The sequence below is a fragment of the Medicago sativa genome, chromosome 1, assembly GCF_051527215.1.
Source record: "Medicago sativa cultivar Bolivia chromosome 1, Bolivia_mono, whole genome shotgun sequence".
In the NCBI taxonomy this organism is placed as follows: Eukaryota; Viridiplantae; Streptophyta; class Magnoliopsida; order Fabales; family Fabaceae; genus Medicago; species Medicago sativa.
This window is the reverse complement of record NC_140749.1, coordinates 51,838,976-51,852,567: the sequence shown is the minus strand read 5'-3', so window position 1 is coordinate 51,852,567 and position 13,592 is coordinate 51,838,976. Positions and strand designations below refer to the sequence as shown.

Below are 13,592 nucleotides of genomic sequence, written 5' to 3'. Positions count from 1 at the left end.
GTCATATCATGAATTGGGTATGAATTATTTTAAGTTGTTGTTGTTGAATTGTGTTGAATTGGAAGAGATGAATTGTTGTTGTTAAGACATTGTTGTTTTAAGAAAAACCTTTTTAAATAAATTTCAAAACTTATTCAAATGCCGTGTAACGAGTGAGTTCATCGTGTTAGATAAATATGTGAGTATTGCTTTTAACACTTACTAATAAATGTTTGTTAAAGGCAATTTAATGTATCAAATTGATAAATCTGACAACTACAATAATATCGAAAGAGTAAAAGAAATTAATACACTTCAATGGAAACAAAAAGTCTTGTAACAATTCAAAGATTGGTGTTGTGGGAATCAAGTTAGTGCAACAAACTCGTAGACTATTGGAAATGGATTGGGAAATGAAGATTTGTCATACTTACGGCGAGACAAATGGATGTTTAACATGTAGAAATGGCTCTACATTGATTGTTCATAAAAAAAGTTTAGTATTGTTGTGTCGTTAATGATTGAGTATTGCTCTTTAACACTTACTAATAAATGTTTGTTAGAGGCGATTTAATGTATCAAATTGAGAAATACGACAACTACAATAATATCGAAAGAGTAAAAGAAATTAATACACTTCAATGGAAACAAAAAGTCTTGTAACAATTCAAAGATTGGTGTTGTGGGAATCAAGTTAGTGCAGCAAACTCGTAGACTATTGGAAATGGATTGGGAAATGAAGATTTGTCATACTTATGCGAGACAAATGGATGTTTAACATGTAGAAATGGCTCTACTTTGATTGTTCATAAAAAAAGTTTAGTATTGTTGTGTCGTTAATGATTGAGTATTGCTTTTAACACTTACTAATAAATGTTTGTTAGAGGCAATTTAATGTATCAAATTGAGAAATATGACAACTACAATAATATCGAAAGAGTAAAAGAAATTAATACACTTCAATGGAAACAAAAAGTCTTGTAACAATTCAAAGATTGGTGTTGTGGGAATCAAGTTAGTGCAGCAAACTCGTAGACTACTGGAAATGGATTGGGAAATGAAGATTTGTCCTACTTATGTCGAGACAAATGGATGATTAACATGTAGAAATGGCTCTACTTAGATTGTTCATAAAAAAAGTTTAGTATTGTTGTGTCATTAATGATTGAGTATTGCTCTTTAACACTTACTAATAAATGTTTGTTAGAGGCAATTTAATGTATCAAATTGATAAATCTAGCAACTACAATAATATCGAAAGAGTAAAAGAAATTAATACACTTCAATGGAAACAAAAAGTCTTGTAATAATTCAAAGATTGGTGTTGTGGGAATCAAGTTAGTGCATCAAACTCGTAAACTATTGGAAATGGATTGGGAAATGAAGATTTGTCATACTTATGGCGAGACAAATGTATGTTTAACATGTAGACATGACTCTACTTTGATTGTTCATAAAAAAAGTTTAGTATTGTTGTGTCATTAATGATTGAGTATTTCTCTTACGCAATTGTATCTCTTACACGTTGATCCGGGTCCTTATACATTTCACCAATGAAGTATGGTAAAGCACTATCCATTATTGGCATTACACTCTTGTGTGACAAGCCATCCAAAATGCATCAAAGACATAGAAAACTGCCTCTCTCTGCCTCCAATCTTCAGATGTGATAAATGTATGAATAAATGGAAAAACTAGAGTAAGAATCTCGTCAGAAATTAATTCACTTACCAATGTTAGACAAGTGCAAGCTGCTTTCGCACTACTCCAAACTTCCTCATTGTTATTTTGTCTTGCCATTAATTCAAGCAACAACGGTACTAAAAGTTGACAACCCCTATCCAACAGGAAAAAATCGCTTGACTTAATAAGATATTCAACTTGAGATTTGAGAAGCAAACGTTTATTATTTTCCATCATTACGCTTAAGAGCTCAACTGCGTTGATTGCAATAGACTCTTCATCTTGCAGCAAACTGTTGGTTGTATATTTAAAGATTTCCCCTGCATGGAGTGACAGTTTCTCTTGATAATCCGATGCCATTGAAATTAAGCATTCAAAGGCAGCATTACGAATGCTTGATTTAGGGAAAATTACTGCTTCACAAATTAATCTGACCAGTAACGACCTTGATTCATCATGTGATACTTGTTCCTTTGCAAAACAAACTGCTTTACAAAATACTTGTAAAGCTGTCAATCGCACCAAATTATTTTCATGGACAGAATCCACGGCCTTCACAATAGCCAACAATATTTTGTTTATGTAACAGCCCGATTTTTCGCTAGATTTAATTTATTATTTATTTAATTATTGTTTATGTGTGTTGATGATTGTTGTTGTTAATGTCATATCATGAATTGGGTATGAATTATTTTAAGTTGTTGTTGTTGAATTGTGTTGAATTGGAAGAGATGAATTGTTGTTGTTAAGACATTGTTGTTTTGAGAAAAACCTTTTTAAATCAATTTTAAAACTTATTCAAATGCCGTGTAACGAGTGAGTTCAACGTGTTAGATAAATATGTGAGTATTGCTTTTAACACTTACTAATAAATGTTTTTTAAAGACAATTTAATGTATGAAATTGAGAAATATGACAACTACAATAATATCGAAAGAGTAAAAGAAATTAATACACTTCAATGGAAACAAAAAGTCTGGTAACAATTCAAAGATTGGTGTTGTGGGAATCAAGTTAGTGCAGCAAACTCGTAGACTATTGGAAATGGATTGGGAAATGAAGATTTGTCATACTTACGGCGAGACAAATGGATGTTTAACATGTAGAAATGGCTCTACATTGATTGTTCATAAAAAAAGTTTAGTATTGTTGTGTCGTTAATGATTGAGTATTGCTCTTTAACACTTACTAATAAATGTTTGTTAGAGGCGATTTAATGTATCAAATTGAGAAATACGACAACTACAATAATATCGAAAGAGTAAAAGAAATTAATACACTTCAATGGAAACAAAAAGTCTTGTAACAATTCAAAGATTGGTGTTGTGGGAATCAAGTTAGTGCAGCAAACTCGTAGACTATTGGAAATGGATTGGGAAATGAAGATTTGTCATACTTATGCGAGACAAATGGATGTTTAACATGTAGAAATGGCTCTACTTTGATTGTTCATAAAAAAAGTTTAGTATTGTTGTGTCGTTAATGATTGAGTATTGCTTTTAACACTTACTAATAAATGTTTGTTAGAGGCAATTTAATGTATCAAATTGAGAAATATGACAACTACAATAATATCGAAAGAGTAAAAGAAATTAATACACTTCAATGGAAACAAAAAGTCTTGTAACAATTCAAAGATTGGTGTTGTGGGAATCAAGTTAGTGCAGCAAACTCGTAGACTACTGGAAATGGATTGGGAAATGAAGATTTGTCCTACTTATGTCGAGACAAATGGATGATTAACATGTAGAAATGGCTCTACTTAGATTGTTCATAAAAAAAGTTTAGTATTGTTGTGTCATTAATGATTGAGTATTGCTCTTTAACACTTACTAATAAATGTTTGTTAGAGGCAATTTAATGTATCAAATTGATAAATCTAGCAACTACAATAATATCGAAAGAGTAAAAGAAATTAATACACTTCAATGGAAACAAAAAGTCTTGTAATAATTCAAAGATTGGTGTTGTGGGAATCAAGTTAGTGCATCAAACTCGTAAACTATTGGAAATGGATTGGGAAATGAAGATTTGTCATACTTATGGCGAGACAAATGTATGTTTAACATGTAGACATGACTCTACTTTGATTGTTCATAAAAAAAGTTTAGTATTGTTGTGTCATTAATGATTGAGTATTTCTCTTACGCAATTGTATCTCTTACACGTTGATCCGGGTCCTTATACATTTCACCAATGAAGTATGGTAAAGCACTATCCATTATTGGCATTACACTCTTGTGTGACAAGCCATCCAAAATGCATCAAAGACATAGAAAACTGCCTCTCTCTGCCTCCAATCTTCAGATGTGATAAATGTATGAATAAATGGAAAAACTAGAGTAAGAATCTCGTCAGAAATTAATTCACTTACCAATGTTAGACAAGTGCAAGCTGCTTTCGCACTACTCCAAACTTCCTCATTGTTATTTTGTCTTGCCATTAATTCAAGCAACAACGGTACTAAAAGTTGACAACCCCTATCCAACAGGAAAAAATCGCTTGACTTAATAAGATATTCAACTTGAGATTTGAGAAGCAAACGTTTATTATTTTCCATCATTACGCTTAAGAGCTCAACTGCGTTGATTGCAATAGACTCTTCATCTTGCAGCAAACTGTTGGTTGTATATTTAAAGATTTCCCCTGCATGGAGTGACAGTTTCTCTTGATAATCCGATGCCATTGAAATTAAGCATTCAAAGGCAGCATTACGAATGCTTGATTTAGGGAAAATTACTGCTTCACAAATTAATCTGACCAGTAACGACCTTGATTCATCATGTGATACTTGTTCCTTTGCAAAACAAACTGCTTTACAAAATACTTGTAAAGCTGTCAATCGCACCAAATTATTTTCATGGACAGAATCCACGGCCTTCACAATAGCCAACAATATTTTGTTTATGTAACAGCCCGATTTTTCGCTAGATTTAATTTATTATTTATTTAATTATTGTTTATGTGTGTTGATGATTGTTGTTGTTAATGTCATATCATGAATTGGGTATGAATTATTTTAAGTTGTTGTTGTTGAATTGTGTTGAATTGGAAGAGATGAATTGTTGTTGTTAAGACATTGTTGTTTTGAGAAAAACCTTTTTAAATCAATTTTAAAACTTATTCAAATGCCGTGTAACGAGTGAGTTCAACGTGTTAGATAAATATGTGAGTATTGCTTTTAACACTTACTAATAAATGTTTTTTAAAGACAATTTAATGTATGAAATTGAGAAATATGACAACTACAATAATATCGAAAGAGTAAAAGAAATTAATACACTTCAATGGAAACAAAAAGTCTGGTAACAATTCAAAGATTGGTGTTGTGGGAATCAAGTTAGTGCAGCAAACTCGTAGACTATTGGAAATGGATTGGGAAATGAAGATTTGTCATACTTACGGCGAGACAAATGGATGTTTAACATGTAGAAATGGCTCTACATTGATTGTTCATAAAAAAAAGTTTAGTATTGTTCTGTCGTTAATGATTGAGTATTACTTTTAACACTTACTAATAAATGTTTGTTAGAGGCAATTTAATGTATCAAATTGAGAAATATGACAACTACAATAATATCGAAAGAGTAAAAGAAATTAATACACTTCAAAGAAAACAAAAAGTCTTGTAACAATTTAAAGATTGGTGTTGTGGGAATCAAATTAGTGCAGCAAACGCATAGACTATTGGAAATGGATTGAGAAATGAAGATTTGTCATACTTATGGCGAGACATATGGATGTTTAACATGTAGAAATGACTCTACTTTGATTGTTCATAAAAAAAGTTTAGTATTGTTGTGTCGTTAATGATTGAGTATTGCTCTTTAACACTTACTAATAAATGCTTGTCAGAGGCAATTTAATATATCAAATTGATAAATCTGACAGCTACAATAATATCGAAATAGTAAAAGAAATTAATACACTTCAATGGAACAAAAAGTCTTGTAACAATTCAAAGATTGGTGTTGTGGGAATCAAGTTAGTGCAGCAAACTCGTAGACTATTGGAAATGGATTGGGAAAAGAAGATTTGTCATACTTATGGCGAGACAAATGGAATTTTAACATGTAGAAATGACTCTACTTTGATTGTTCATAAAAAAAGTTTAGTATTGTTCTGTCGTTAATGATTGAGTATTGTTCTTTAACACTTACTAATAAATGTTTGTTAGAGGCAATTTAATGTATCAAATTGATAAATCTGACAACTACAATTATATCGAAATAGTAAAAGAAATTAATACACTTTAATGGAAACAAAAAGCATTGTAATAATTCAAAGATTGGTGTATTGGGAATCAAGTTAGTGCAGCAAACTCGAAAACTATTGGAAATGGATTGGGAAATGAAGATTTGTCATACATATGGCGAGACAAATGGATGTTTAACATGTAGAAATGCCTCTACTTTGATTGTTCATAAAAAAAGTTTAGTATTGTTGTGTCATTAATGATTGAGTATTTCTCTTACGCAATTGTATCTCTTACACGTTGATCCGGGTCCTTATACATTTCACCTATGAAGTATGGTAAAGCACTATCCATGATTGGCATTACACTCTTGTGTGACAAGCCATCCAAAATGCATCCAAATGCATAGAAAAATGCCTCTCTCTGCCTCCAATATTCAGATGTGATAAATGTATGAATAAATGGAAAAACTAGATTAAGAATCCCGTCAGAAATTAATTCACTTACCAATGTTAGACAAGTGTCAGCTGCTTTCGCACTACTCCAAACTTCCTCATTGTTATTTTGTCTTGCCATTAATTCAAGCAACAATGGTACTAAAAGTTAACAACCCCTATCCAACAGGAAAAAATCGCTTGACTTAATATGATATTCAACTTGAGATTTGAGAAGCAAACGTTTATCATTTTCCTTCATTACGCTTAAGAGCTCAATTGTGTTGATTGCAATAGACTCTTCATCTTGCAGCAAACTGTTGGTTGTATATTTAAAGATTTCCTCTGCATGGGGTGTCAGTTTCTCTTGATAATCCGATGTCATTGAAATTAAGCATTCAAAGGCAGCATTACGAATGCTTGATTCAGGGAAAATTGCTGTTTCACAAATTAATCTGACCAGTAACGACCTTGATTCATCATGTGATACTTGTTCCTTTGCAAAACAAACTGCTTTACAAAATGCTTGTAAAGCTGTCAATCGCACCAAATTATTTTCATGGACAGAATCCATGGCCTTCACAATAGCCAACAATATTTTGTTTATGTAACAGCCCGATTTTTCGCTAGATTTATTTTATTATTTATTTAATTATTGTTTATGTGTGTTGATGATTGTTGTTGTTAATGTCATATCATGAATTGGGTATGAATTATGTTGAGTTGTTGTTGTTGAATTGTGTTGAATTGGAAGAGATGAATTGTTGTTGTTAAGACATTTTTGTTTTGAGAAAAACCTTTTTAAATCAATTTCAAAACTTATTCAAATGTCGTGTAACGAGTGAGTTCAACGTGTTAGAGCCTCAGGTTATGCCTCGGATTATTTTTGACAATTGAAGGTTTCAAATGTTCGATTTTGGGGCGAAAATGGTGAAAACCCGTGGCCGAAACACTTTATACGGACTTTGCCGAAAATGGTTCTTGGAAGCCAATTACCTTCTAAATCTTTCATGAATAGTCTTATATGATTAGATGAAGGTATGTGAATGATTGTTGAGGGTTGAGTATGCGGTTTATCATGAGATGTTGTATTGTCCCACTTTACTTGATTTATGAAAGTGTACGGAATTGTTGTGAGATATTGTGAGTTAATGTCGATGTAGGTTGATCCATGTTGATGACTCTTACTTGAATTGTGAATTGTTGAATGTGTGGACATGAATACTTGATAATGCAAATGTTGTTGAGCTAGTCAATGTAATTGGAGGTGTACTTTTACATTGTTATTGGTAGTTGTTATGTTGAAGTTGTGCATTATCGGGTCGTTGTTATATGTCCATGCATCATATCATATTGAGTCATATGTTGAGATGTAAAAGGAGGTGTACTTTTACATAGTTGATTGTAAGAGGAGGTGTACTCTTACATAGATGTGCAGTTGGCATCTAATGTTGTTGTTATGGTACCACATGCATATATGTGTCAAGTATATGCGCATTGCATATCGAAATGATATCTTATTGTGGTATGTGAATGATGTTTGTTGATGGTAAATGTGATTGATGAGTGCTTGATTGTTATACTTGGATTGTTCGTATGAATGTATATATGGAAGTTAATTATTCATGCAATCTATTTGAGAATTGAATTGATTTCTTCATATCAATTATTATTTATTGATTATGATTAATGTAAAGCTTACCCCTAGTGGTTTGTCCACCTACCTGTCTGTATGGATGGGTAGACGCTGTGCAGGATTAGTTGGCTTTCGGTGAGTTGCTTGATGCTTTGCTTGGATAGCTGGAGCTAATCTCCGTTGTCAGTTGTTGAGTCTTAGGTTTAGGCTCTGATTAGGTGTCAGTTGTCTTTGGATTTATGTATCATTTATGTTGAGGAGTTTTATCCATTGTCGGATTTCGGAGAATACCTTTATGACTTGTGTTGTTTTATGACATGTAATTTTGGTGATATATGAATTATATTCCGCCGCGACTGTTGAGAATTTTATATGCATGTCTGTTGGATTTTGTCGAGACATAGCGTCTATTTCTTGAATATTTGCTATATTTACGTGTTTTATCGCTTTAATAGAAATAGGGCGTTACAGTTTACACCTTCTTGGTGTACCATATTAGCTGAGACATTCTCGCAAAAGAAACAGATGGTTTCAAGAGTGGTTTTCAGCGATTGCTGAATGTCTAAAACCCTGTGAAAATTTTCTAAGAGAATGTCTAAAACTTCAGGCCAATTGCTCTTACATAACTCAATAACAACAATTTGTAACAACAGTTCAGACGTAACTGATTTAACATCAACAAAAGGAGATGAAATTGAAGCTATCAAACACTGATATATTTGCATTTTAGATGATGGTTCCATGTTAACCCATACATCAACATTCTCTACTTCTGAGATGAGCAAGCCTTTGAGAAGCGAAGCAGCCGTCAATCTACTAACAAGAGGTTTTGTTTCTTGAGATAACTTTGCAGCAAGAAGGACATAGAATTGGGCGTGGTTTCCCCGATGGAGACCATCCAAATAGTCATTTGCTTGTCTGCTTAATACGCCATCTGCTCCATGGTGATACAAAAGTGCTTCAGTGAAATTCATATGAATGTTAACCTACATCAATTTGATTATTTGTAGTGAAAATTCTAATCTGTATATAAAAGAAATTAAAAATTAATCACTAGCACAAGATATCACCCCCTTAATAATACCATAAACATATTTTAACTTTAGAATTAGACAATAAGATCAATCGCAATAGTATTAGTACTGCAACAATAAGAAATTGGTAATATTAATGGCACAATTTTTCCCACTCAACCTACATAATTTTGCAGGTCACACTACTAAATAATGTTTGTTTCATGTTTCTTGTATATAAGAGTTCAACCAACAAATTTCCTTTCCACATTCCCACAAACAAGGCCACACTTAAAATTATGAATTGAAATAATCAGAAGAAACTTTGGTGGTTGTGCTATTTAGTGACCGGTAAAATTATGCAGGTAAAATTAAACAATCAAATCATGAAAAACTATGAAGTTACAAGATACTAAACAATCAACTCATGAATTCAAATGAAGGTAAAACTAACAGAAAACCTAACAGAGAGAAAATAATGATTTTGAATATGAAACATAAATGAAAATCAGGGAAAGGGAAATTACCATCAGCTTAGCTTATCCACAATCGAAATGAAGATTGTTTGAAGGAATGGAAAGTGTCCGAAAGTAGATCTGATTGACAGAAGGAAGTATATCTGATTAGCAGAATGAATGTTGGAAACACTCGTTTGAAACGAATCTGAGTAAAACTAAGGCGCCAAAAAAAATTTCATATGTAATAACTATGTAATTTGAAATGAGTCTGATTAAAATTAAGGCGCCGAAAATATTTTCATATTTTTTTTTATTATTTCGAACTCAGCTTATCAGTTCGTTCTTTAGTATATATGGAAATTACAAATTTTATAAATGACAAAATTATCCTTAAGTAAAAAGTTAATATATGATAAAATTTCAATAAGTATTTCAGTAACATAAATGGAAATTACAAAATTTAAAGAAAAAAATACTTAATAACAATCAAATAGTTTTTTCAATTTAATAAATTAATAATACAAGAAATAAAATTTAGAAATAATTTTATGCATTTACAAAATATCAATAGCATATTATATAAGGTTAAATATATTTTTGTCGCTTTAAAATTAACAACATTTCATGTTTTAAAAAAAATATTAACAACATTTCTAATCTATCATCGAATTTAGTTTTTATGATTTATTTTGTATTGAGAAAAACAAAAATTCAATATCAGTTAGCCATATGTATATTTTTAAACTGTGTTGCATTCACGTGACACATGACTCATCTGATTTATTGTTTTTTTATATAGCTAAAAATATTTTATGCAGGTAATATTTTAATTAATACCAATAACACATTTTTTTGTAGGGAATCAATCAATTTAAATCATTTTACTAATATACATATTTCTTTCTCTACAAATATTTGTTTTGACACGTGGTTAGAAGAATATAAACAGTACGATCATAGCTTGAAAGCAACGTTCTTTTAGAATAATATAAAACTGGTCAGAGTCCTCCAGATTGTTGACATGTCCATCAGAAATTGTTCTTATCGAAATCTGGTTCTATTGGAGTCTCTAAGGCTTGATGCAACTTCTGATTAGAGCTTTGACTTTTTGTTGATTTTTCTTCAAATAATCTTCTTAGACATCAGAGCTTCTCTTGAGTAGCAAATGTTTTCTTTACGTACATAACTTGATGTATTAGAACCAATTACTTGAATTTGAAGTTAGAATTTAATTCTATGGTCCTGTACATTTGAACTCACATTAAAGTACCTAATTGTTCTTTCATACACTGTTATCATCAAAAAGAGACATTGTTCTAAAACCCACCACGGTTCAACATATTGATACTTCCAAAGTTCTATGACATAAATAATGGAAATTTATTAATCATTTGAGCTCAATCAATTGGTTTAAACAGAAAATATTTTCAATTCTTTGCACCGAAAAAAGTTTGACTTTTTGTGTTAACTACAATAAATCTTAATTGAAAACAAAGTATTCTCTACACGCAATTGTGAAGATTAATTCATCAAAGTAACTGAAATTCATTTAAAGGGTTGATATCTTCTAACAAGTATTTTTTTCAACACACCGGTTGGAGATCGAACCTAAACCAAATATCAATTTTCACATTGGCGTATTACCCATTAGTGTTGTTGGTATATCAATTTTTACGTTGGCGTATTACTTATCGTGTGCTGGATTCTGGTGGGCCGGTTACTTTTGCTTCCAGATCGGGAGTCGGCCTCTAGCTGCATTCTTGTTTGGCTGACTATGGTGATTCTCTAGTGAACCGGGGGTTAGGGGCGCCCATCTGGTTTAGTCCTGAAGTCTGGTGGGCGGATCACTTTTGATTCGAGATCGGGAGTCAATTTTTTTGTTCAAGTTTGATTTTGGGCTTTTTTGGCGTTCTTTCGGTGGACTGGAGGTTATGAGCTGGTGGAAGCTGATTTTCCACGAAGATAGAACACTACCTCTCAACCAAATAATGAACATCATTATCAAAGTGAACAAAGACTGCATCACCAGTGCCATCTTCAACAATCAACTTCAACTTATACCTGAAAAACTATAATACTGATAATCAACAGAAAAACAATAAGATTTAACATAAAACAACACCAATAGCAATAACTAGCAGCTTACCTAGGAACCTTGTGGAAAATGACCCTTACAATAATAAGAACTAGAATTTGGAGTCACACCCATGTGACACTTACACGTAGGATACCACCACTCATTTCCTTCAACAAATTAACTCACAACCGCATTTTCAACAAAAACACTATCATCAACAAACTCATTCAACTGAGTAAGAGTTTTTTTTTAGGATACATACTAAACAACACATTCTCAAGAGACGACTTTGACCATCCACTCATTAAATCCACATGTTTAGATGACTGAAACACAATACCAGGTATCCTGGTAAAAATAACCAACGCATGAAAACAAAAGATAAAAATTTCATAACAATTACGAAACATGCAACTATATAAACCTGAACATCAACATACTCATTCTTCAAGGACAAAGTTTCAGGCACTTCTAGATCAAGGAAAATCCTAATTTCACTCTTAACATTTTGAAGAGAAACTTTATCTACATTAACCTAAAGGATTTTCTATTAGCGCTAAATGAAAAATATACTGAAACTGAACTTTAAATATACAAAACATACCTCTAAATATCTTAACCTTCGCAAATTGTATAATCAACACCCGCAATCCATCCAACTTTTCACCAATCAAACACTTCAAAAGATCGACATACTCCCCAAACAAAGTACACTCAACCTTACTGTAACGCCCTAAACCCCGAAAGCAATAACCATGCGATTTTAAATAATAAATATCCAAAAAAAGGTTTAGACATCACGTCGTCATTCGTTTCAAGACATACAAATATTCAGTTTCAAAAAAAACATCGCAGGAGAAAAATTTCAACAATCAACATAAAAATCTCAGAGACATACAATCATTCTCAAGTACATCTAGTAACCATCTCAAAGGCCATAACAAGGCTCAAAACATAAGAAATATCTCAACAATCATATAAAAATCTCAACATAAAGCAACGACAAAAGTAAGACTCGATATCCTAATTAGAGTCGGCACTACTAAACTCCAAAGCAGATAAAGGAGGAAGCTTCCGCTATCCTCAAGCATCTTATCAAGCAAGCTAAGCAACTAATTCTGCACACCGTCTACCCATTCATAAGAATAAGGCAGGCGGTCAACCAAACGACCACTGGGGGTTAGACATCATTCAAATCAATTAAAAAATAATCAAATGTAAATAAACGACATAACCAATTTCAGATGATTAACGACGTCTAATCACATTGTTCACAAGGATTCATCGTCATTTATTCAACATTAATCATACAAGTGTGCTATATCATAACAAGTGTACTTTCCCACCTTTATATATCACCAAATTTCACTAAGTATGCAATCACCAAAATTTCATCGATATACATAATTCACCAAGGTTCACCAAACACATATCAAACATAGCACATTTAAACATTAATGAATGTATGTAATGCGCCTAGACACGACTTTATATGCATGTGGTACTGAATCATCGTCAAGGTCGTCGCCTCAAAACATCGCCTCTTGATACGAAATTGTATCATAAACATCGCCTCAAAACATCGCCTCTGGACACTTATGAATGCATGAATATATGACACCACAATGCATACGTTCATACAATAATTTACCAACATGAACACCGACACCTTTCATACATGCAACCACCATCAGTATCATCACCAAATTGCATGTAAGAATTCACCTTTCATTACAAATCACCAACACCAAAATCATCATCAATAACATTCATCTCAAAGAAGCAACAAGGTTCCAAATTCACATTTCACATATAACGGACATCTAACAACATCATGATATTCATCACATTAAACACTCAAACAACATTAATTCATCATCATTCTATCATGTAAACATGAATACAAAGTCAATTACAAATTTTGAGATCCTAAACTCATTTTCAGTAAAGTTTATCTATTTATATTTTTCTTCTCAAACTAAATGAACACATAATTAAATATCTAACACAGTAGATAACAAGGGATTGGACCGGCTACTTTTCCTATGATTTTGAAGAAAACTGAAGTCACATATCTTCAATTTAAGACAAACTAATTTTCAATTGGAATGGGAAGG

The 13,592-nt window shown here is 32.1% G+C and overlaps 1 protein-coding gene across 1 annotated transcript; it reads right to left on the bottom strand.

The window, feature by feature from the left end:
• Positions 1 to 6,133: 6,133 nt before the first annotated feature.
• LOC146955211 (importin subunit beta-1-like) lies at positions 6,134 to 8,901 on the bottom strand. The gene is made up of 4 exons (XM_085748016.1): positions 8,419 to 8,901; positions 6,535 to 6,868; positions 6,365 to 6,453; positions 6,134 to 6,280 (listed from the first exon to the last, which is right to left on the bottom strand). The coding sequence occupies exons 1-4, from the start codon at positions 8,899 to 8,901 to the stop codon at positions 6,134 to 6,136; spliced, it is 1,053 nt and encodes a 350-aa protein (XP_085604142.1).
• Positions 8,902 to 13,592: the final 4,691 nt, after the last annotated feature.

Excerpts from the sequence above, each read along its gene's own strand:
- LOC146955211 (XM_085748016.1), bottom strand. The coding sequence starts at position 8,901 with ATGAATTTCACTGAAGCACTTTTGTATCACCATGGAGCAGATGGCGTA. Across the intron at positions 6,869-8,418 it reads AGAATGTCTCAGCTAATATG|GCCATGGATTCTGTCCATGA; the intron begins GTACACCAAGAA and ends GCTATTGTGAAG. Across the intron at positions 6,454-6,534 it reads AATGAAGGAAAATGATAAAC|TACCATTGTTGCTTGAATTA; the intron begins GTTTGCTTCTCA and ends GTTAACTTTTAG.